Source organism: Podarcis liolepis (assembly GCF_965112155.1).
Source record: "Podarcis liolepis genome assembly, chromosome: 3".
In the NCBI taxonomy this organism is placed as follows: domain Eukaryota; kingdom Metazoa; phylum Chordata; class Lepidosauria; order Squamata; family Lacertidae; genus Podarcis; species Podarcis liolepis.
Genome location: NC_139557.1, coordinates 4,894,497 through 4,918,946, shown reverse-complemented (window position 1 = coordinate 4,918,946; position 24,450 = coordinate 4,894,497). Strand labels below are relative to the sequence as shown.

General features: G+C 45.0%; 1 protein-coding gene across 1 annotated transcript; it reads right to left on the bottom strand.

Moving 5' to 3' along the window:
* Nucleotides 1–4,114: 4,114 nt before the first annotated feature.
* On the bottom strand, nt 4,115–10,867 carry LOC310703196 (cysteine-rich venom protein-like). Its single transcript, XM_083495356.1, has 5 exons — nt 10,799–10,867; nt 8,191–8,336; nt 5,797–5,891; nt 5,624–5,712; nt 4,115–4,786 (listed from the first exon to the last, which is right to left on the bottom strand). The coding sequence occupies exons 2-5, from the start codon at nt 8,293–8,295 to the stop codon at nt 4,776–4,778; spliced, it is 300 nt and encodes a 99-aa protein (XP_083351482.1). The 5' UTR covers nt 8,296–8,336; nt 10,799–10,867; the 3' UTR covers nt 4,115–4,775.
* Nucleotides 10,868–24,450: the final 13,583 nt, after the last annotated feature.

Here is a 24,450-nt window from a genome sequence, read left to right as displayed (position 1 = left end):
CAATCGTGGACTTGGAACAACTCCACGCCATGCACCCTAACATCACCATCCTATCGTTGGAACTCCTTCCACGTTTGCATTGGCCTTTATACCATCCAGACTGAATTATGCAGTGGAAAAACTTAACAGGGCCATTCACTCGGCAATCTTGCGCCTCAGAGGCCACGTTGTGAAGCATCTGGACATTAAAACCAATAGACTGGAACTTTTCAGACGTGACAGAGTGCACCACACCACTCTGGGAAATGAACATTTGCTGGACGACATCAGGTGTGACCTACAGGATTGGTTGTCGGTTTGCTAGAGGGTTTTCTTTTCTTCTTTCAGATGTAGGTAGTCTTGGCGGCGAGACGCTGATTTTGCGGTCTCGGGTGGCGGTTTTAGGCCTTGGGTGGAATCCTTTAGTCCAGTGGCGTAGCGTGGGTTGTCAGCACCCGGGGCAAGGCAAGTAATTTGTGCCCCCTAACCCGTGGATTTGCGCCTCTTAACCCTAACCCCCAGATGTTGTGCCCAGTGCAGCCACCCCCCTGCACCCCCCACGCTATGCCACTGCTTTAGTCTATCTTCCCTAAATAGGGGAGGAGCGTGAAGTGGTGACTCACCCCACCCCCACGTGGTGGTGATTCCAGGGTCCCCTCTTAAAGGGGTTTGTATGGGAGTTACTGGCCATATACTGAAAGGTTGTCAGTGAACTCCCCTGCATTGCAGGAATATGGGGTGGGCTGCCAGCATACACAAGCGTCTTGCTGTGCACCCTCCCATATCCCATTCACCCTGAGGAGCCCCAGTTCCCCCGGCTGGGGGGCTGGGAGGGATACACACCCAATGCCTAAGCCAAGGTCTTCCTACATCTGAAAGGTTTAATAAAGTTGTGGCCAATTTTTAATTCCATAACACACTGTTACGAGTCATTATTCCTTCTGGTGGTCTCTTGGGGCCGGGGGGGTCTCTGCCTGGGCACACAATTATGGAAACAAAGCCGGTTCACAAAGAGAAAAGAAAAGTCTCTGCATAATCAGGAGATTCCCCTGTCCTGCCGAAATGTTGCTTTCTGGATAAGGCATTTTTAATCTCTCACAAGTGTGTTTTAGTCAATATTTGTGTGATGTCAAAATGATGGCCTGACCTGGGACTGGCACTGCAGCCAGCTGGCAGTGCTGGGTAAGGAAGAGGCCTTCATGGCTCCCTTGCATGTTGGCACAAGGCCCCAGCTCTGGCCTTGATGAGGGAGCCTGTTGTGGGCGCCCTCGTTGAGCCCTCTCAAAAAATGTGCCCAGGGCCATTCCCCCCCCCAGCCCCCTCCACCCTCTGCAGCAGTTCCTTGTCAAATCTCCCTTTCTTTCCACATTGCCTTGCTTGTATTGAGTTGACTTTGCTAGCGACGCCATTGGTCACAGGACTAGACTAAATTGGCCCAACCTGGGGATTTTGCCAACCTCATAGCAATTGTTTCAGCTTTGGCATTGGGTTGACCTTAGGGTTGGTTGGTTGGTTGGTTGGTTGGTTGGTTGGTTGGTTGGTTGGAAGGGAGGTTGTAGACTCTGCCTGCCCCTCCAAAAAAAGGTGTATCCTGTTAAAAGTGTCTGGGAGGAGGTGCTTCTGTCTGGACACCCAGGCGGGGACTGGGCCATAGGTCTCCTCACATCAGCAATCCCATCAGGACGATCCTATTTGATATACATTGGTACCTCCAGTTGTGCACGGGATCCATTCCGGAGCTCCGGTCAGATCCCAAGGGATTCGCAACCAGAGGTGCCTGTTCTGCACATGCGCATGGCGCGATAGAGTGCTTCTGTGCATGCGCGCGCAGCGAAACCCAGAAAAATACCTCTGGGTTTGCCACGTGCGTAACCCGAAGGATACGCAACAGAGCTGTGTGTATCCAGAGGTACCACTGTATGTCATAGGACCTCCTCACAAAAGGTCAAGCACTTCAGGCACTGCCAGCAGACAGGCTGGCCATTAATGGTTGTACCCAATGCCCATGCCAAACCTCTTGCATCTGTAATCAATAACATTATGGTATAACATTTGGCCAACAATTTTGGGTTTTGTGTATTCCTTAATAATAAAGTCAGGTTGTGTGGAGATTTCTGTGCCTGGGTACACAAGTCCTTTTGTAATGCAAAAAGCAAGGTTAAAAACTGCAACCCTACCAAGCCAAAATGTTATCAGCCACTAAGTTCTTTGTTGTTTAGTCGTTTAGTCATGTCCGACTCTTCGTGACCCCATGGATCAGAGCACACCAGGCATTTCTGTCTTCCACTGCCTCCCACAGTTTGGTCAGACTCATGTTTGTAGCTTCGAGAACACTGTCCAACCATCTCGTCCTCTGTTGTCCCCTTCTCCTTGTGCCCTCCATCTTTCCCAACATCAGGGTCTTTTTCAGGGAGTCTTCTCTTCTCATGAGGTGGCCAAAGTATTGGAGCCTCAGCTTCAGGATCTGTCCTTCCAGTGAGCACTCAGGCCTGAATTCCTTAAGAATGGATGCGTTTGATCTTCTTGCAGTCCATGGGACTCTCAAGAGTCTCCTCCAGCACCACTACCTTCCTTACTTTTTTCTAAACTGGATAGCAAAGTTGTCTACCTCACTGGTAACTTCTAACTCAGGCATCCCCAACCTTCGGCCCTCCAGATGTTTTGGACTACAGTTCCCATCATTCCTGACCACTGGTCCTGTTAGCTAGGGATCATGGGAGTTGTAGGCCAGAACATCTGGAGGGCAGCAGGTTGGGGATGCCTGTTCTAATTCAAGAACATTAACAAACAAGTTAAGAAGTACAGGTCCCAGTGCCAACTTTTGGAGGGCTCTGCTTTCCACATCCCTTCCCTGGGAGACCTGTGCAATTGTTCCTACTCTCTGCTTCATGTTACTTAGGACGTTCCTGGGCCACTTTGCCTCTTATCCCATGACTGCTAAGCTTATTCAGGAGTCTTTGGTGAGGTACTTTTGTTGAAAGCTTTTTCAAGGCTAAATACACAATGCTAAGTGGATCACCTCTGTCTTGACACTCTCAAACAAGTCTAAAAGGTCAGTAAGACCTTGGTTCTACTTCAGCAAGTCTTGCTCTTCTGTATTCTTGGGTTCTTTTGTTCTTAACAATACTCTCCACTAGTTTCCACAGGACATGGCTAACTGCCATGATTTCCAGGATCCACACCCTTCCCACATTTGCTCTAATAATTGGTGTTACATTGTCCACTTTCCAATCCTCAGGTATGAGACGGATGTTAGGGACCAGTTACATATTTTTGTTAGAAGATCAACCATTTCAAACCTGAGTTCTCAGGTTAATGCAATCTGGACCTGATGATTTGTGTTTGTAATTTGTCAGTTAGGAAGTTGTAGCCAATAATATTTATGGCTTGTTTGCATCCCACCATGAGTTTCATGTGGTTTCCTTCTTCCTGTCTGAGTTCCAGTTGTGCCTGGGGTCATAAACACCAAGCCATTGACAGTAAGTCCTAGCCCCTAAAGAACTGCTGCAATGGTGCCCCATTCTGGCCCATTTTTCTTTGATTTGTCACTCAGCATGCTCCTAATAAGGGATGCGGGTGGCGCTGTGAGTTAAACCATAGAGCCTAGGACTTGCTGATCAGAAGGTCAGAGGTTCGAATCCCTGGGATGGGGTGAGCTCCCGTTGCTCGGTCCCTGCTCCTGCCAACCTAGCAGTTCAAAAGCACATCAAAGTGCAATTAGATAAATAGGTACCACTCCAGCGGGAAGGTAAACGGCGTTTCCGTGCGCTGCTCTGGTTCACCACAAGCGGCTTAGTCATGCTGGCCACATGACCCAGAAGCTGTACGCCGGCTCCCTTGGCCAATAAAGCGAGATGAGCACTGCAACCCCAGAGTCGGCCACGACTGGACCTAATGGTCAGGGGTCCCTTTACATTTACCCTATGCTCCTAATAACTCATACCATCGCTTGGCATTTAATTAGCTGCAGGATTTTACCCATGTTTGATTCTTTGTTCTTAAAAAGTAGGGAATTAAGAGTGATCATTGACAGCCATTAGTGAAGTTTGAGAATGCATTTATTTTGCAAGATTACTATCATTTTTTACCGCCGATGGAAAGCTATGAGAGAAGGAAATTAAACTTAATAATGAATGTCTAATAGTTTGTTTAAAAGTTTATTGCAGCCACTTTCTAATTTTAAACATAAAATAAATAGGAATGCTATACTTAAGTTGAGTTCCACAACATACCACCTGATGATTAAAATCACAATCTGAAGCAGTTATACAACAAATTTCTAGCTTCCTGAACAATATTCTAAACAGTGGCTTGTGTGGAACTGAAATATAAAGCAACGTTAGAATGTGATGGGTAGGGATATATGTGCAATATTTGCAATGTTTGCAATATTTAAACATTTAGCTTTGAAGTATTCGAAGCATTCTCTAAAACATAATATTAGTTTTTTAAAAAAATAAAATAAAGCTAAACCCAAAGTGGACACAGAGGTTGACATATTTCCGTCACTCTTTTTGCAAACAATTCTTGCAAATGCTCTTTTTAAAAAATCAGTAGCATGCAAATGCACCAGTTTTAGAGGGGAGAGTTTCTTTTTAATGATGAGTTTCCATGCTTTTCGGTGAAAAATGGAAGAATGACCCACTGAAAATTAACCTTGTGGTACTCATGTGCACATGTTAAATAATTTCTGTCTGGCAGTGACAACTAGCCTGGCAATATTCAGCCAATATTCCCGCACTACATTTGAAGTGTTTTAGCATTTCCTTACAGCGGCCGTAAAAATCAACATTCCTTCATGGGTTGGCTGAAATAGATCAAACAGAAAGAAAAGTTAGATACAAAAGGAGAAACAGAAAGCAAAACACACCTCCTTTTATCTGCCATTTATCTATCTCTTGACTCTGTGACTTCAGTCTTGCAACAGCCCAAGTGATTTATCCTTTTTTCATTCAAACTATTTTATGTCAGCATTAGCACTGATGGTCACTAATTACCTAACTAAATCTTAACCTCCATCGTTCAGCCCGGACACTGAGGTCCAGCGCTGAGGGTCCTCTGCTGGTTCCCTCACTGTGAGAAGTGAGGTTATAGGGAACCAGGCAGAGGGCCTTCTCAGTAGTGGCGCCCACCCTGTGGAACGCCCTCCCATCAGATGTCAAAGAAATAAACAATTATTGGACTTTTAGAAGACATCTGAAGGCAGCCCTGTTTAGGGAAACTTTTAATATTTGATGAATCATTGTATTTTAATATTTTGCTGGAAGCAGCCCATAGTGGCTGGGGAAACCCAGCCAGATGGGTGGGGTATAAATAAATTGCTGCTGCTGCTGCTGCTGTTAACTGGTCAAGAGGCCCAGTTTATTTTAGGAAATTTGGTCATTCGCAATGATCTCCCAAAGGGCCTTCCTTAGAGTTCTGCTCCCCTGCAAAGTCTATTCCGAATAAAGCCTTATTTGTGGCAGTAAATAAATGCTGGGATTCAGTCCCCAGGGCAGCTCTCAGCACCGGGTGGTGGTGAGACAGCTATAGATGCCTCTTAGAAAGACCACTAGCCTTCCATTCACAAAAGTTTCTGGAGCGCTTAACTATATCTAACACAAATTTCAGCGTCCAGAGAAATTGCTTTATATAAGTAACTTACTGCACAGTTTATCCTCACAGTTGCCAGGGCACGCTTCGCACGATGGGCCTTCTTTGTAGGGTTCTGCTAGTTTGCCGATCATGTTTCCGCTGAAATCACAGAGCCATAGAGCATGAAATGTGGGCTCTCATGGAGGGAAAATTAAGAACACTGTATTCAAAACTGATAGTTACCCAGGGCAGAAATGGCACAGGTAGAAATAAGGGGAGGCACTTTCTGGGCAGTGAGCAAGCGCACATCCAACTTCATGTGAACTGTACCAAATGAGCTATGGGCATAAGAGGGAAAACACATCAAACCAAGAAACCATATAGAATTACATTTGAACACTGAGCACTTTAAGATATGAAAAGATTAACTTTCTGCACTTAAAAAGAAAAGGCAAAAAAACCCATTTCCAATATGGGTTCCATACGCCCGGGTTTTCCCGGATGTTTACAAAGGGAGCCATTTTTTCTGCCCGGAGACCATTTTCTAGAGTAAAATTGCGGCAAATTTGGCAGCCCTAGAAAATATGCATTTTCAGTCCTAAACATTTGCACTGTTTCCATCTCTGCGTACATATAAAACTATCACACTTCTTTAGATACACAACAGAGCAACACATCTGATTCTCAACTGCCAAATCCATTCTGCAAGGAAGAAAATACTCTTGACATTAAAGTTCTTGGATATATAGGGCTTAAAATATTAAGTAATGTTTCTTTGTTGACACAAAAAGGAAGGAAGGAAAGGTGGTGATTTGATGGGAGTTGGGGGTCATATGAAAATTTAGGGTGCCTCGTTTTATGGGATGAAACTTACTTTTTGCAAATTTATTCAGTGAGGGATCTCAAAAATATGTTTTTGGGTGTGAGGAATTCAAAGTTGCTATTATTTTTCTTACTGAACAACATTTAGCTTGGTAAGTCTACATTTGATGAAGAAGCATGTAAATTGCTTTTGAAAAACCAAGAGATTTTAATTTTATGTTCTGAAAATGTCAAGTAATGCTAAATAATAAAAATAAGTGTGTGTGTGTGTGTGTGTGTGTGTGTGTGTGTATCTATCTATCTATGAATGAGAGAGAGAATATAGGAATAATAATTGCAAGCAGGCAATCTTTTTTTTAACAATTTCTATGCAATTTCACACACATTTTACTTCCCAATCAAAACTAAATTATCTTAATTTAACCCAAATATCTTTTGAATTCCCAAGTCACGATACAACTTTTTAGCACACCTCATTTTTGGAATTTGAAAGATAAAAAATCCAACATGCCGTAATTGTGATATGTTGCAGTTTGAGAGAAAAGACCAAAGATTTGGACAAATGAATAAATCATGTCTAAAAATAAATCTTGTATAAGGTGAGGTTGAATGGCCAACTGTCATGGATGCTTTTGTTGAGACTGACTAGATGACCCTCGGTGTCCCTTCCAACTCTATAATTCTGTGATTCTGTGAGAACACATAAAAGGGGAGGGAGAAGCATGCAGTGTGCTTAAGCAGTGGTGGCTGGGTGAATGTGGATGGGAACACCATGATTGTCTTTAAAGGGCAGGGAATGGTCCTCTCTGCATCAAACACAGAAGAGGGGGAAATGGAAAACTGTCACCCAATCACTGATATGGAACAGCATGTAAAGCAAAACTAAAAACGTATTAGTTAGTCCCATGGGAGAAATATGTATTTCAGCTTAAAAATAAAATGAAAAAGCCATATTGGTGACCATCAGAAAACAAAACCAAACAGAACCATAGACAAACAACTGTATCAGTAAAACAGAGATAATTATGCCCCTTAGTGTCACTGTTTAAAACAGGAATGTGGAAGCTACGCTTGAAGCCTTAAGGCTGGTGACCGGGAGTGGCCGCCAAGACAGTCCTGAAAGACCTACATTGGCTCCCAGTACGTTTCCGAGCACAGTTCAAAGTGTTGGTGCTGACCTTGAAAGCCCTAAATGGCCTTGGCCCACTATACCTGAAGGAGAGCCTCCACCCCCATTGTTCAGCCCGGACACTGAGATCCAGCTCCGAGGGCCTTCTGGTGGTTCCCTCAGTCCGAGAAGTGAGGTTACAGGGAACCGGGCAGAGGGCCTTCTTGGTAGTGGCACCTGCCCTGTGGAACGACCTCCCATCAGATGTCAAGGAAATAAGCAACTATCCTGTTTTTAAAAGACATCTGAAGGCAGCTCTGTTTAGGGAAGTTTTTAATATTTAATGTTGTATTGTTTTTAACACTTGATTGGGAGCCGCCCAGAGTGGCTTGGAAACTCAGCCAGTTGCGTGGGGTATAAATAAATTATTATTATTATTATTATTATGAAGCAAAGTGTAGGAAACCAGCCTGCTGCTTCTGCTGGTGGCCTGGCTCTCAGAGCCCTCCTGCCCCGCTGTGCCCCCCACAGGAAGGGCCGAATGGCATAGCACGAACAGAACATAGTTCACAGCCTACGCATATTACCAAAGCTTCACACAGGTAGAATAACAGAATCATTACTCAAACAACAAATATTCTGTACATTATTTTTATTCCCAAAAGACCGTCTTGCATCCTAGATTCATTGGGTGTTTCTGTTTGTACCTGAGTATAGCTAAGAATGCTTCCTTCCCTGTCAGCTGGCAAACTGCCGAACCTGAAGTACTGCTGTGCGCTGGCCCAGGCTTCAATCATGTCTCGCCAGGGCATGGCGGTCTCTGTTTGCGACAGATTCTCACTGCAGGTCACATCTGTAAGAAGAAGGGATGTCGTTGCAAACGCTGGGCTCATCCAGGCTTCCCCATGCACCCCCACCCCGCCCCTCACCTGATCTTTACTGCTGAATCAGAGCAAACATCAATCGGGTTCTCTCTTATTTATTGCTAAAGTGGGGGTTTTCCTGGGGCGATGGCAAAACCGCTTGAGCCCATGCTTAGAATGGACAAGCAGGAAAATGCTTGGATCCAGCTTTCTAGGCACACGATAAGCCCAAGTCTGGATGAGCCCTCTGTTTTGCTTGGTGCAGATTTGTTAAGATTAGCCACAAAACTGACCCTAAAATTTGGACACGTACTGACATTTTGGTTGTGTGTGTGTGTGTGTGCGCACACACACACACACACACAATTTACTCTGATTCCAGTGCATTTGCATCTCTGGTTTGCCGATCAGAAGGTCGGTGGTTTGAATCCCCACGACTGGGTGAGCTCCCGTTGCTCGGTCCCTACTCCTGCCAACCTAGCAGTTCAAAAGCACGTCAAAGTGCAAGGAGATAAATAGGTACCGCTCTGGCAGGAAGGTAAACGGCGTTTCTGTGTGCTGCTCTGGTTCGCCAGAAGCAGCTTAGTCATGCTGGCCACATGACCCGGAAGCTGAATGCCAGCTCCCTCGGCCAATAAAGCGAGATGAGCGCCGCAACCCCAGAGTTGGCCACGACTGGACCTAATGACCAGAGGTCCCTTTACCTTTACCTTTATACACATGACTGCAATCCATATTTATCCTGCTGCCTTTATGAAATACAGTGGTACCTCGGGTTACATACGCTTCAGGTTACATACGCTTCAGGTTACAAACTCTGCTAATCCAGAAATAGTACCTCGGGTTAAGAACTTTGCTTCAGGATGAGAACAGAAATCGTGCTCCAGCGGCGTGGCAGCAGCAGGAGGCCCCATTAGCTAAAGTGGTGCTTCAGGTTAAGAACAGTTTCAGGTTAAGAACGGACCTCCAGAACGAATTAAGTACGTAACCAGAGGTACCACTGTACTGCATTTTGATGTGTCCCTCCCCTCTCAACTGACTTCAATCTGAACTGAAAGAATGAGCTAGTTGTGTTTCAATGCACACACAGCCATAGACCATAGACAAAAGTTATATATATTGTAGACAAAATAATAAAAACATTGTCCAGTAGCACCTTAGAGACCAACTTGTTGTAGAGATATGCATCCACTTTGGATGAAGCCCAAATACCAAATTGCAGCCTCCTGCTTTGGCGGTATTTGAACCTCCCCCCAAATGTTGCACGTACTCCCCAAAGTGGAGCTGGCTGGACCCACAGCTTGAGGGTGCTTCAGAGATTCAGAAGCCAAGGTTGCACCATCAGAGCAGCTGATGGGTGGAGAGTACACCCACCTAAGCTGAGCAAACTTGGAGTCTCTCTAGCTATTTCATGGGATATCATGTTGTCTTGATTATTTCCCGGCCACTTGATAGCTGCCCCAAAGTTTCACCAAAGTGAGCCTTTGACTCAATCCCAAATTGTTCCCTGAATCCATCTAAGGGGAATTGGACTCCTTTCTAAAGTACTGAGACTGGAACCAAACTGATTTCCCCCCTGTGTATACACCTAATAAATAGCAACCTAATGTATTTAAACTGTGGCCACGTTTGATTAAATGCCATTAAAAATACAATTATGTCTTGGAGGGGATGCCATTACCCAAGTTTTTCTCAATCATTCCAATGTCTCGGCAGTCATTGATCAGAACACCAGAAGCCAGAAGCTCGTTTCTTTGTTACTGAGGACCAAACTAGAAGTCCAAATGTCTCATTAGCAAACATGCCTATGTTTGGATCCAGATTTCTGGAACTTCTGGGGGGCAGGGAGTAGTCACTGGACTTGAGGAGATCAAACACCGGGATTTATTTTAGAGGCATAACACTGAAAATGCTCAGGTGCAGAGGGGGGTGCACAAAATCGTGCAAAAACCAGATCTGTCCCCTGCCCAATATGCGTTAACACCCAGTGGGGACACAGCCCTTGTCTCCCTCCTGAACATAGGATGAAACTCTATGTGACTTGTGAGGAGATATGTAACTGCCTGCCATTGAGGAGCTATTGTGAGGGGGTTGCTTCCCCTTCCTCCCTTTTCTGCTCAAAATCCCCTCCCCCTCCAAAGAACTGTTTCCCCTTGGTGGCTAGCACACTTTTTATTTGTTGTTTAGTCGTGTCCAGCTCTTCGTGACCCCATGGACCAGAGCACTCCTTCATGGACCACTGCCTTGTTGTGGCGAAGGGGCTTGAATAACTCAGAGAAGCTATGAGCTAGGCCATGAAGCGCCACCCAAAACGGACAGGTCATAGTGGAGAGTTTTGACTAAATGTGATCCATCTGGAGCAGGAACCGGCAAGCCACTCCAGTATCCCTGCCAAGAAAACTCCATGGACTTTTTATTTAGAAAGTATAAAAGAGATGTCTAGTTGACTTACCACCCAATTTTCGGTCCTCTTCGGGACTGTTTCTAAATTGACATTTTGAAACATGTTTTTTAGCACTAGCAGCAGCCTTCTCACTCCACGTCTTTTCAAGGTAAACAAGAGAGAGAGAGAATACATTACTACTACCACTACTATTTATAAGATTTATTTCCCATCATTAGCTGTAAGGTCCCAGGGTAGGGCAAAGGTAAAGGGACCCCTGACCCTTAGGTCCAGTTGTGGCTGACTCTGGGGTTGCAGTGCTCATCTCGCTTTACTGGCCGAGGGAGCCAGCATGCAGCTTCCAGGTCATGTGGCCAGCATGACTAAGCCACTTCTGGTGAACCAGAGCAGCGCACGGAAACGCCGTTTACCTTCCCGCCGGAGTGGTACCTATTTATCTACTTGCACTTTGACGTGCTTTCGAACTGCTAGGTTGGCAGGAGCTGGGACCAAGCAACGGGAGCTCGCCCTGTCACAGGGATTCAAACCGCCAACCTTCTGATTGGCAAGTCCTAGGCTCAGTGGTTTAGACCACAGTGCCACCCACGTGTAAAAAACACACAGTATGTACTAAAATAGGTTTAAACAATTTACAATCGGAAGAATAGTGTGGGTCCTAAAATATATCTTATCTGAAGTATGTCTTCAGCATAAGATGAAAGCTATACAGTAGAACCTCTACTTACGACCACCTCTACTTGGGCCCGATCCAAGTTGTGACCATGGCAAACCCAGAAGTAAATACCGGGTTTGCCATGATTCACGCACGCGCAGAAGCAGTTTCTGCCGTTTGTGCACATGCGCAGAAGCGCACTGCCACTGAATCCACCTGCGCACAACGACGCTTCTACCAGCGACCTGGATCGACTTACAGACGGACCTCCGGAATGGATTACATCTGTAAGTAGAGGTTCTACTGTACAGTGACGGTGCCAGATCAACTCTGTGGGTGAGGAATAGCACAGCTTAGCGGCCGCAAAAGGAATGGCCCCATATTTGCTCAAACTGGCAGGCTGCAGAGAAAGCCTGGACACATGCTCACACGCGACAGGGAAAATCCTACCAGTCAGGCAACTGGTGGGGAATGGGGATTGGATCTGTACTCCCAGCTCTCCTTCAAAAGCAGGAGATTAGCTTTCTTTCTTTTTTAAAATGTGGGGTTGCACAGATCTGGCGGCGGAATTAGAGAGGGGAACCCCACTTGTACCCATTGGTACCTGTGGAGCAGAGGTGGAGCTAGCTGCTCTGGTAACCGGAGTGGTGCACATGGTGTGCCCCCAGGGGCAGGGCAGCGATGTCACCCCCCCCTCAGGGATGACACCCAGGGCAGGCCACACTCACTGCACCCCGCTTCCTTCGCCAGTGCTGTGGGGGTCCCTATTCAGCTGGGATGCTTATATGCAAGCCCCACATGGATCCACCTTCCCCCTTGCTGGACTGGAATCAAAGCATTAAGCACCAAATACTGAATGAAGAGGGACGCGGGTGGCGCTGTGGTCTAAACCACTGAGCCTTGGGCTTGCCAATCGGAAGGTTGACGGTTTGAATCCCCGCGACGGGGTGAGCTCCCGTTGCTCAGTCCCAGCTCCTCCCAACCTAGCAGTTCGAAAGCACATCAAAGTGCAAGCAGATAAATACCGTATTTTTTGCTCCATAAGACGCACCTGACCATAAGACGCACTTAGTTTTTAGAGGAGTAAAGGGGGAAAGCCCCATTTTGGGGGGAATCAGCTCACAGTTGTGCAGCTTCTTTTGCAAAGGGGAAAAGCCCCTTTTTTGAGGATCAGTTCAAAGTTGTTGAGCTTACTTTGCAAAGAGGGAAAAATCCTGTTTTTATGGGGTTCAACTCACAGTTCTGCAGCTTCTTTAGGAAAGATAAGGGAGCATTTCTACAGTTTCCAGACAGATAATCTAATCAGCCAGTCCCATATCGCTGGAGAACAAACAGCCTCCATCTGCAGAACATTCAACAATGGAGACCTGGGCAAGAAGCCGGAAAGGGAGCCAGCAATTGACCACACATTCGCTCCATAAGATGTACAGACATTTCCCCTTAATTATTAGGAGGAAAAATGTGGGTCTTATGGAGCAAAAAATATGGTAGGTATCGCTGGAGTGGGAAGGTAAATGGCGTTTCCATGCACTGCTATGGTTTCACCAGAAGCGGTTTGGCATGCTGGCCACATGACCCGGAAGCTGCCTGCGGACGGACGCCGGCTCCCTCAGCCTATAGAGTGAGATGAGCACGCAACCCCAGAGTTGTTCTCGACTGGACCTAATGGTCAGGGGTCCTCTACCTTTAGCTTTTTACTGAATGAAGATAGTAGGCAGGTCCTTTCCCTTAAACCGCTTAAATCCCAATTATTTTATAATTTCGCTGAGCGTGATAGTCGGGTCTTTGAAGTCACAATTATTTTAGTGGAATAGAATTAAGCACCCTAAGTGCAGGTTCATTGCCCCACACAGCAGAGCAGGGGGGCGTACCGACCTGCACAGTCAGCTTCACAGCTTCCATCCGGCTCACACATGTCTCCAATAAAAAGCTGCATCAGAAGCAGAAATTGGAACTTCAAAGGCTGTTTGGGGATTAAAGTTTCATAAAACAGCGAACCTCCGTCCACAGCACACTGCTGAATCTGCTATCAAGATTGTTAAGGCTGGCACAATATTTTGCTGGAAGATTGGGAAAGGTTATGGAAAATTGATTTAAAATTTACCAATTGTTCTCTATTAAGATAAAATTACATGAAACTGATGTATAGATGGTACATAACACCAGTACAATTAAGGAAAATGTACAAAACTGGCTCAAACTTATGCTGGAAATGCAAGGAAAAAGAAGGGACTTTTTACCATATGTGGTGGTATTGCAGTAAAATCAAAATGTTTTGGGAAATGATATACAATGAGCTAAAGAAAATGTTCCATTTAACATTTGTGAAAAAGCCTGAAGCTTTCTTATTAGGGATAGTGGGGAAAAGACCTGCCAAAGAAATTAAAAAATATTTTTATGTATGCGACAATGACAGCAAGAGTCTTAATAGCGCAAGGATGGAAGAATGAGGAAATCCTGATGAAAGAACTGTGGCAAGAAAAACTGGTGGACTATGCGGAATTGGCAAAACTGACACACAAACTATAAGGATAACTGTGACTTCAAAGACGAATGGGAACCTTTTATGAAATATTTGAAGAAGCAACAAAATGAACTGGACTTTTTGGCAAGTTTTGAATAAACATTCACAAACTTTTTATTGTAATATATAGAGGGGGGTAGTTTTGGATGCAGAGCAAGCTCAGTTCTGCTGTGCTACACACATCCCGCTTCACATGCTGCTAACCTTGCACTGCTCCTTGTGTGACTTGCAGCATGTGCCCAAGGTGTCTGGGTTGTGTTCCCACTCACTTTGTAGAAAAAGAGAAGAACACTGGCCGGGCTACATGCATGACTTTGCACCATGCATTCATCCCGGCTAGAGTGTTAAATATAGTAGTTTAATTTGCAGAAATGGAAACGCATAAATGAATATTGCTGTGTGTTTACAGAAAGCACTTTGCGTTTTGACTGGATCAACAGCTCGGTCTAGTATGTTCTCTTGAGCTCTCATGTGGTTGGTCAACTTTGGTCACATGAGATATATGACATCACAGACTCTATTTTGTGTGAGTGAGCTCACTGTGATGACACAGTGCAGGAGCATGTCTGTGTTAGGAAGCTGCTATAAACACTGCGGTGAGAGAAGGGTTTCGAATTTTCTCTGAACATTGCCAGGATCACAATGTTAATGCTCCTTCTCTGAATAAAGAGGGGGGGGGCAGTGCAGTGCAGGGCAGTGCGTGCAGTGCAGTGCAGTGCAGTGCAGTGCAGCAGTAAATGGGCTCTCTGACTGAAACAGACGCTGGATTTCTTCAAGTAACTGCGTGGCCTATATAGCAAAGTACAGGCTGAGCACAAAGCTGAAAGTGGGAGCTGTGCTTGGATAAGCATATGTTTTGCATATTCTACTTTTATCATCTGTTCCGCAAGGAAAGCTTTTGAATATTCAATGAGTGTCTAGTGATGCTTTAATTCCTAACAGTGCCCCATATGGGATAAGCACATCACCCTGAGATCAATCCATGCCTAGCTGACAGGGCCTCCGGATTTGAGAACGTGTCACATGCTCAGTGTCCCTTCCCTCCTGTTTCCAAACTTAAGTCCCAAACGCTATAAAATGGAAGAGAGGAGGAAAGAAGGTTTGCTTGCAATGCCACAGTGAGGACTTACCATTTTCAGCATGTTGCTGGCAGAAGGTTTCACCTCCCTCCTAAGATTATTGATTTGTTCAATAATTTCCATCTGCATATTTTCATTTATCTCAGCCACTTGGGGTTGCTGACATTAAAAGGGGGGGGGGGGAGAGCGTGTCAGAGATTTCTTAAGATTTGAAAAATTACGCTTCCATTTGTCATGAGCCGCCTAAAATACAGCAACATAGTTGATGTATCAATAGAACACAACAGAATGCTTAATCCTTATCTTTGATATTGTCTGTATCAGGGGTCAGCAACCTTTTTTGGGAGGAGGCCAGTTCAACGTCCCCCAGACCTTGCGACGGGCTGGACTGTGCATGTGTGCACACATATGGGCACATGCGTGCGTGCGCGCACACACCCGGCAGAAGGGGCTTCTCTCTCCCCCCTCTCTTCCCCAGCCCCTCCCCTCCCCCTGCCTACCTATGGTGCTGCAGGCGCAAAGGCTGGCTGGCTCCGGAGAGGCGCTGCCCAAAATGGCGCTCAGCCAGCTCAGCCCAGCCCCCTTCCTCCTCTAGGCAGGGCGGGGAGAAGCCAGGAGGAGGGAGGAGGAGATGCTGCGGTGTGTGAGAGGGAAGGGGGAGAAATGGCACCCCCCCAAAAAATTGTGGCGCAGAAAAAACTGAAAAAAATTAACGAAGGAATCCACACGATCCATTGCCCATCCGCAGGCCGGATCCTGAGGGTAATTGGGCCGGATCCGGCCCTCGGACCGTAGTTTGCCGACCCCTGCAGAGTAGGTATCACTAGAAATCTAACCCAACCCAGCAGCATATGAGGATGAATCATACAAGGAAAGAACTGAACTCTCCCTGGGGCTGTGAAGCAAGGCACAGGAGGCAGCTTCAGGAAGTGAATTTGCAAGAAGTGGAATTTGCAGGGCAATTGAATACTGAACCCTGGCAACTGGAATGGTTGCTTGAGAAGCTTTGGCAAACACACACACACACACACACACACACACACACACACACACACACAAACCAGCAAAGTCCCTAGCTAAAGGGTGCAGGAGGTATTCACTGGGTTCACCTTTTAGTGTGCTTCTGCCTAATTTGATGCTCTTGAGCCAAGTAAAGGGTGCTAAAATGGAATTTGAGGAGCACATTGCTAGAAACATTAAGACCAACAACAAAACATTTATAGCAGGAGGTCCTCGGATGACCAGGGAGTCAAAGGTGAACTAAAGGGGGATAAGGAGATTGCAGAGAAGCCACACGAAATCTTTCTATCTGTCTTCACAGCAGAAGTGTGGGGCTTTTCTTATTGCATGCAAAGATGCTCTGTTCTTCTTTTTGTCTAAATTTTGTGCTTCCCATTCCCCTGATCAACACATGCACAATTTGCTTGGGCAAAACTCAACAGGCCTAGTCAGTGATCTGTGTATGGCCTAGGATGCTTTGTGATTTGCTGAGGTTCTGCGGCAGAGGATGACCAAGGACTCAGACAAGCGGATGTGGGAACAGTTCCCCAGAGGCAGAAAGTTAGAAAACTACTGCTTCAAAGTAAATGATGTCCTCACAGCTATGCCACTGAAAAAGCCTGCAAGAATGGCTTGGGTATCTTTCCTCTTAGTTTCATGCCTTCTACCACCTCTCTTAAACATTCTTAAATCTTTGAAAATTGCAAAGAAATAGTGTTAAGATCAGTAAGAAACACAGAAGTGTAGTCTGGAAGTCAAAGTAACTGCAGATCCCTGGCGAAGCCATGCCTGACAGATGTATTCTAAGATTTATAATCTTAAAGACACTTGCCTCTCCTAGGGACTGTTGCAGCATAGCAGCCAATGGCAGCAGTACAGCTGGAAGAAGCATTTCTGGGGAAGCAAAAACAATCAGCAAATGTGATTAGAACCTTTTGTTTTGGGACATCTAATGCAAGTCTGTATTTAGAAGCAAATCCCACTGAATTCAATAGAACCAGCTTCATAGTAAGTATGCTTAGAAGCGAATCCTTGAGGTGGATTCATTCAAAATTTTATCACGCTCTGAGGGCACGTCCACCATTATCAAGTCACCAATCAACTGTCTTTTCTGGAAAACCCTTCTGATAGCAAGAAGAATGATGTAAACATCTTTGACCACAGTTGACTATGTTTTTCTATCAACAGAAAATTCAGTTAGAAGCTTCTGATACATGAAATATTTGTTGTTATATTTTCTTCTTCTTCTTCAGTGATCACATGCAGCCCAGGAAGATTATCTTCCATGAATATGGTCTTAACAGTTATATTTATATTATATTTAGGGATAGGAGATACAAATATAGTTTATTTATAGTTTACCACAAATAAAAAGTTACAGAATGTAAAATGTAAAGGAACATTAAACGGGGAAAAGAGAGAGAAACCAATCATAGATTGTTGAAAGAAAATGGCAATATTTAGACATTATGCAACTTGCTTTGTAATTAAAAAAATTAGAGTCCCCCAATGAAATGATCAAAAGGAATCTGAAGGTTGTCTTGGGAAGGACTGTGTAAGGCAGGCTTCCTCAACCTCGGCCCTCCAGATGTTTTGAGACTACAATTCTCATCATCCCTGACCACTGGTCCTGCTAGCTAGGGATCCTGGGAGTTGTAGGTCAAAAACATCTGGAGGGCCGAGGTTGAGGAAGCCTTGGTGTAAGGTTACTTATCTTAGGACTCATCCACACTTAGCTTTGCTCCACACTTTCTAGGTTCAGGAACTCTGCAGAAAACCTGATTGTCATTTGCTCAGATTCAGAGAACACCAGGACAACAACAACAAACCTCCCACTTGGACACAGGCCTGAAAAGCCGGGACCTTTGCCTAGGAAGCACGGTGCAAGAGGAAGTGTGGTTGAGCCCACAATTCCTCTAAACTCCTAATAAAGGCTGCACTTGGAAAGTACAAATATCACTTTTTGCTTGTCCACACTTCTGCTTGTTCCAATCTTAGAGAGCACAGGACTGTGTGGATTTTCGTTTTCCTCACTGCCTCCCATGGGAAAACCTGGTGTTTACCATTGAATCGGAGCAAACGCCAGTCCGCGGAAAAACCAGTTGATGTTTGTTCCCATTCAGCAGCGGAACAAGCAGAAGTGTGAACAAGCGATGTGTCAGCAGAAGTGGGCCAAGGATGCCTCTGCTCAGCCCGACGACCCCAGAGCCCAGCCTCAGGCAATGGTGGGGGGGGAGTTGGGTGGTAGCAATAAAGCTTTCCATAATCTGTATTTATGAGAAGATGTTGTTGTTGTTGTTTAGTCGTTTAGTCATGTCCGACTCTTCATGACCCCACTGTCCCACTATCTTGTCCTTTGTCGTCCCCTTCTCCTTGTGCCCTCCATCTTTCCCAACATCAGGGTCTTTTTTAGGGAGTCTTCTCTTCTCATGAGGTGGCCAAAGTATTGGAGCCTCAGCTTCACGATCTGTCCTTCCAGTGAGCACTCAGGGCTGATTTCCTTATGAGAAGATAGCTAGTTCAAATAAGGCACGCCATTCTTAAAACCCAGTGATTGGGAAGAGCCAGGCTCCTGGAGCAGCCATGCCATATAGTTCTTGCAGGCTCTGGTTGACAATATACAGCTCTTGTTGACAATACGCAAGTAAGCAGAGAAAGCTCAACTGAAATAACTTTCAGTTTCATTATACAGGCAGATTTATAAGAATCCGTCACCACATGGAATACAAAGGATTTGGGAGGACATAAAGGCGGTAACGAAGCCCCAAGTGAATGGAACATGTTTTCAGATTAAAATCAGTATACCAGTAACACATATAGACATGCCAAACATAAACCTAAGAAATTAAGCTTGAACTGGAATAATGAAATTATATAGGAATTTTAAAAGCCATTGGCAGGCTTTTTTACATTACCTTTTGCAGTTCCTTTGGGATACTTAGACAGGCTGCAGCAGTTACATCCAAATTGCAATGGGGCGATGTATTTATATGCATAGCAGGAAGACTTCCTGCTTTGTAAATGAGTACTACAAAAAACAATATTCAGCATCAAGCTGCATTTCCTTAAAGTCTTGTATTTTCTTAGGAAGTATGTGGCTGATATGCTGCCAGCTCAACTTTGATGGTCTATCGATTTTGTTTGCTTTTGAGTTATATTAAGATGCCGCACAAAATACAATTATATTCACCAACCACAGTTTTTCTACAGTGAACAGAATTTCAAAATACCAAATGGGAACATAAATGATATGAATCCTGCTCAGGCCTCCAACTAGCCTAAGAACAGGAATTTTGAAGTGCTGTGGAGGCTCTCAGGTTGAGGTGGAAGGTTTCAGGAGCTGGGAAAGGAACTCTCTCTCTCTCTCTCTCTCCCATCTTCTTGAAATCTTTCTTGGCTATGATACTAATAGGGGCTCAAAATGGGGTCTGATTATTGCCACATAGCAAGTGGGGGACAATTCTGGAGTGAGAAAGAGGAAAAAAATGTCCCTTTACCTTTCCTATGGTGTATGGTGTAGTGGCTAAGAGCGGTAGTCTCGTTATCTGGTGAACCAGGTTCGCGTCTCCGCTCCTCCACATGCAGCTGCTGGGTGACCTTGGGCCAGTCACACTTCTCTGAAGTCTCTCCGCCCCACTCACCTCACAGAGTGTTTGTTGTGGGGGAGGAAGGGAAAGGAGAATGTTAGCCGCTTTGAGACTCCTTAAAAGGGAGTGAAAGGCAGGATATCAAATCCAAACTCTTCTTCTTCTTCTTTATAGATCTGGAAAGAGAACCTTTTTTAGTACACATCCTCCTGACCCTAATCCCCACTACAGAACAATATTAGCTTGTAGGAGTTCAAGGCAGGCCAATTCCTGCTGCCTTTCTCATCCCCCTAGAAATATACTCAACTGAACCATTACTCAGGTTATTTCAAGAACAATCCAAATTTGAGCCTTCAACTCCTTCTCACCCAGAGGCAAAGGCCCACTCCTACCAAAACCTTTTTGCCTAGGGGTCATATACAACCCCCTCCAGCCACTTACGTGGTTGCATACCTTTCCTATACTGAAAACAATGGACATATTGAGGTGGTTGGTTAGCTCCAGAAGGGGCTGTGCCATATTTGTGCAGTTGGTGGCAAAGCCACACCTCTGAGCACACCACGGTCCATTCCCAACCCCAGCCTTCTCCTCCAGATGTCGTGCTTGCATTGAATCAGAGAGATGCTTCTCAGAGCTGATCTTCCATTCACTGTGCAAACAACCATCTTCAGCTTGGGAAATGGAGAAGTTGTCAGGAACCTTCTCCATAATTGTGTTTTGCATCAGAGGAAATGTTTTCCCCCAGCTTCATGTAGCAGAAGAGGATGAGTTTCCAGTTAACATCTCACCAGATGGCAATGGATCGCTCACCATGAAACCCACACACACACTCAAACATGTGAATCAAAGCCTAACTTAGAAAGAGTGTGACCACTTTTGTTTGCTGCTACCCTCTGTTTCTGTTTTGGATACACTACTGCCTGTTTAGAGTTATTAAGAAATTACAACAGGGATCTAAAGCATAGTATGGGAAGGATTCACATGCAAATCTAAAAAAAAGAAGGGCATTGATTCATTCTAGTCATGTGTTTCTAAACTTGCATGTGTAAAGTCATATTGCAAAGATTAGCTGAAACAAATGATGCTTAGATTGAACAAAGTGCTCTTACTTTTCAACATAAAGCTGACATAGTTCAATGTTTTTTATCATCTCTGTATACACCATAAAGCCATGGCATCATAAAACAGGAAATGGTAACAAGCATTTTATTGCTTATCAAAAGAACCTTTATGTACAGAGTGCTTCCAACAATGAGAACTGAATGTCCAATCTGGATTCCATCTTTTTAGTTCCCACTCCACATTTCCTGTGGAGTCAGTGGATAATGAGAATCTGAAGATCAGGACCTTTTTCTTTTTTGAAAATGTAAGCATAAGGAATCCTTGTCTGCCTCATAAAATCAAATAAGTGGCTTATAGGTGGAGATGTCCTTCCCCTCCTCTCTCACAGCTGATGTATCTCCTCTTGGTTACTGAACATGTGGATGGGCAAGAGGTCCAATGACAGTATCCCCACCCACAGGTGCCAACCCCAAACCACAAGGAAGGGTCTTCTAAAAGTGGGGAGAAGACAGGGCGGAGCTGGCCCAAGAGCCAACGCCATCACCCACTCTGGACACAACTGGGATGAATGGGGAAGACCCAAGTTTCTTGTCATATACATGCAGGTGTGGCTCCTCTGGTCTAATTTGAAGCGTGGGGGTGGATTAACAGCTGAATAATGCTCAAACTGGACAGTCCCCACCCCACTCCACCCATATCAGGTAAACCCAAATTTACAAGGTGGAAATATTTGAGAATGGTGGTATTTGAAGGCAATGTTACATGGACTGTGCAAATAAAATAAAACACAAACACACAATAAACTTTGGTGTGGAGTTTATCCTCCTACAGGGCAAGTGGGGCCCATACGTCTCTGTGACCTAAACCCCCCACTCTGCTGCCAAATTTCATAGTAGTGAGTTTCCCCTCCCCATTAATAGATCTCCCCATCCTACTCAACAGTGCCTTTTCCCCTCCGCCCTTTGCGTCTCCCCTCGCCTCCCGCTCCCTTCACCAAATTGGTGAGAAATTATATGGCAAATTACTGTGGCGAATACTGTGCTCCAGCCACTGCTGGCCTTGACTACAAAGAAGGCTGATCACTGAAGAATTGATGCTTTTGAATTATGGTGCTAGAGAGAGTCCCATGGACTGCAAGAAGATCAAATGTATCCATTCTTAAGAAAATCAGCCCTGAGTGCTCACTGGAAGGACAGATCCTGAAGCTGAGGCTCCAATACTTTGGCCACCTCATGAGAAGAGAAGACTCCCTGGAAAAGACCCTGATGTTGGGAAAGATGGAGGGCACAAGGAGAAGGGGACGACAGAGATGGTTGGACAGTGTTCTCGAAGCTATCAGCATGAGTTTGACCAAACTGCGGGAGGCAGTGGAAGACAGGAGTGCCTGGCGTGCTCTGGTCCATGGGGTCACGAAGAGTCGGATATGACTAAACGACTAAACAACAATACAACTGGTTTGTTTGTTTGTTTGTTTGTTTGTTTGTTTTTGTTTGTTTTCCAGAAAAAAGGAAGGGCTCAGCTTCCTTGGCATTCCTGTGAGGGCTGCAACTTAACCTGTTCCTCACCACTTCCCAGGTCCAGGCCAAGGTGTAACTCTGAAAGAGAATGAGAGAGGTGGCATTGGCTTTTGCTGTGTCTGGTAATTTATTATGCTATACTTCTTCCAATGTTAAAAAAACCCAAAGAACCCACCCATGTTGACATTTTGTCCATTTTTTTATATGCAGTTGATTACTAATTGATTCATCAGTTAATGGATTATATTTAATGGGTGGATTGCCCACTTCAGCTAGAAAACAGAAGACAATTTCAAAGTTTTACAGTGTTCTCACTCTGATGGTCCTATCTCATCACTGGAGGCCTGATTCCATGTTAATCAGAAGGCATCACACTTCTGATATGGCTGCCTTCTGGCTAGTCTAGATCGGACTTGGGTCTCAAAAATTTCTCCACAGAAAAGGCCTCACCTCAGCATTCCTTGCTCCTGGAGAGATTTTCTAGCGCTTTGTGGCTGGCATGCTCACTTCGTCTCCGTAAAGCAGTATCTTAGGCAGGAGTGTCCTCTAGTGGACAAGAATTGCTGCCAAGGCTTAGCTTGTCTTCCTAAGCTCCAGCGCTTGCCCCATTAATGATGAAGAAATGTGTCAATTTCACTGGTTGTCCTGATGGGTGACCTTCTGCAGAGAGTGGGAGAGGGGGAGCGTGACCTTACTATTGCTTCTAGGTGGGAACTGGGGGCACAGGATTACAGTGGTTCCAATCCTACCTTCAGGACCAAGTCCAGAGAGAAGCATTGGAAGAGGGACTTTCGTTCCCCTGCTATTTAATATCTACGTGAAACCATTGCGAGTTTTGGGGCGAGCTGCCACCAGTATTCTGATGACACTCAGCTCCATAACATCTGAATCTGGCGAGGCTGCACAGTGGGCACAGTGGGAAAAGGTTTGAAGAAATACAAGCAGAGCTCAGTAGCTCCCGTGTCCAAGAGTCAGTAGCTCCCGTGTCCAAGAAATTGGTCAGTTGCCTTCCCTGGATTGGGTTGCACACCACCTGAAGGAGAAGGTCCACAGTTTAGGGGTACTTCTGGATCCAGCTGTCACTGGAGGCTCAGGTAGGCTCCACGGCTAGAAGTGCCTTGTACCAACTGTGACTGGTTTGACAGCATATGATACCTGTGCTCAGAGATCTGCACTGGTTGCCAATTTGCCAAGTTCAAGGTGCTGCTGTTACTATACAAAGCCTCAAAGCCCGATGAAATTGCCTTACCCTACAAGTGCCCACTCAGCCAGGTGCTAAGAACAGTCTTGTTTAGATAAGTCTAAGCAGATGCTTAGAAAATTGAGGTGATTTTAATGTTTTTTAGTATTTTAGCTTTTGTATGTTTTAAAGTAGGGTTGTAAATTTGTCTTGATTTTATTGTCTTATCTTTTTCGTAAACTGCTTTGAGGTTTTCCCCAATCAAGCGGTGTAGAATTTTTATCAACTAAATAAATAATAAAATAAAATACTCTGTTTCTCATTTTTTCCAATCTTAAATCCAGCAAACTACAATTCTGTATCAGTGCAATAGTTTTTTTCTATAAAAAAAAGTCCTCACAAAAATTCCTTTAGCATTTTAGTATAAATTTTCCCTAATATGTATACACAATTGCCTTATATTAACACACTGTTTTCCAAACAGATTTTCCCTAATACAATGCACCTTTGTGTGGTGTTTTCACTGTTGTATGCATACGTATGCACACTTTCCCCTGATGTACACATTTGGGAGTTAGAGAACGGCATCACAAAACTCAGAGAAGTGTGGATTCCAAAGGATGGCTGCATTTCAGTACACACGATGTTTTGAGAAATGTGAATTATGGTAGGTACACTCGCATTAACGTGCAAACTCACCCAACTCTCCCCCCCCCCCCATCCTACCTGCTACATAATCAGATGGGTTCTTGGATGCCTTATGTGTCCTTGAGAGGGTGTTGTCTCAGAGAACCCCAGTCACCTGGGTCGGCTTGCTATCTGCCTTCCCAGCCACCATCACTATTCCCACCACACACAGTTTATTGTGGAGTGTGGTGTTTGTGAGCACCAGTAGCTTCCTCTGCGTCATTTTCAGCCTTGATCAGGAGGAACCAGCCAAGCAGCCTGCGCTGGCCTGATCTCCCAGTGTAAAGGGAAGTCATAACTGTTGCATTATGGGGAAGCCTTGCTTCTTTTCTCTTGCATTCTGGGAAGTCTTGCTTGTAGGCTTTTCTCTGCTTTTACACACACACTGCACAACCTGTTCCTGTTCCAAAGAC

Bases quoted from the DNA above. Each gene is read 5' to 3' on its own strand.
- LOC310703196 (XM_083495356.1), bottom strand. From the start codon at position 8,295: ATGCCCTGGCGAGACATGATTGAAGCCTGGGCCAGCGCACAGCAGTAC. The intron at 5,892-8,190 runs GTACAAACAGAA...TTATGCCCATAG, and splicing joins GCATTCTTAGCTATACTCAG to CTCATTTGGTACAGTTCACA. The intron at 5,713-5,796 runs GTAACTATCAGT...CTGTGATTTCAG, and splicing joins CTGTGCCATTTCTGCCCTGG to CGGAAACATGATCGGCAAAC.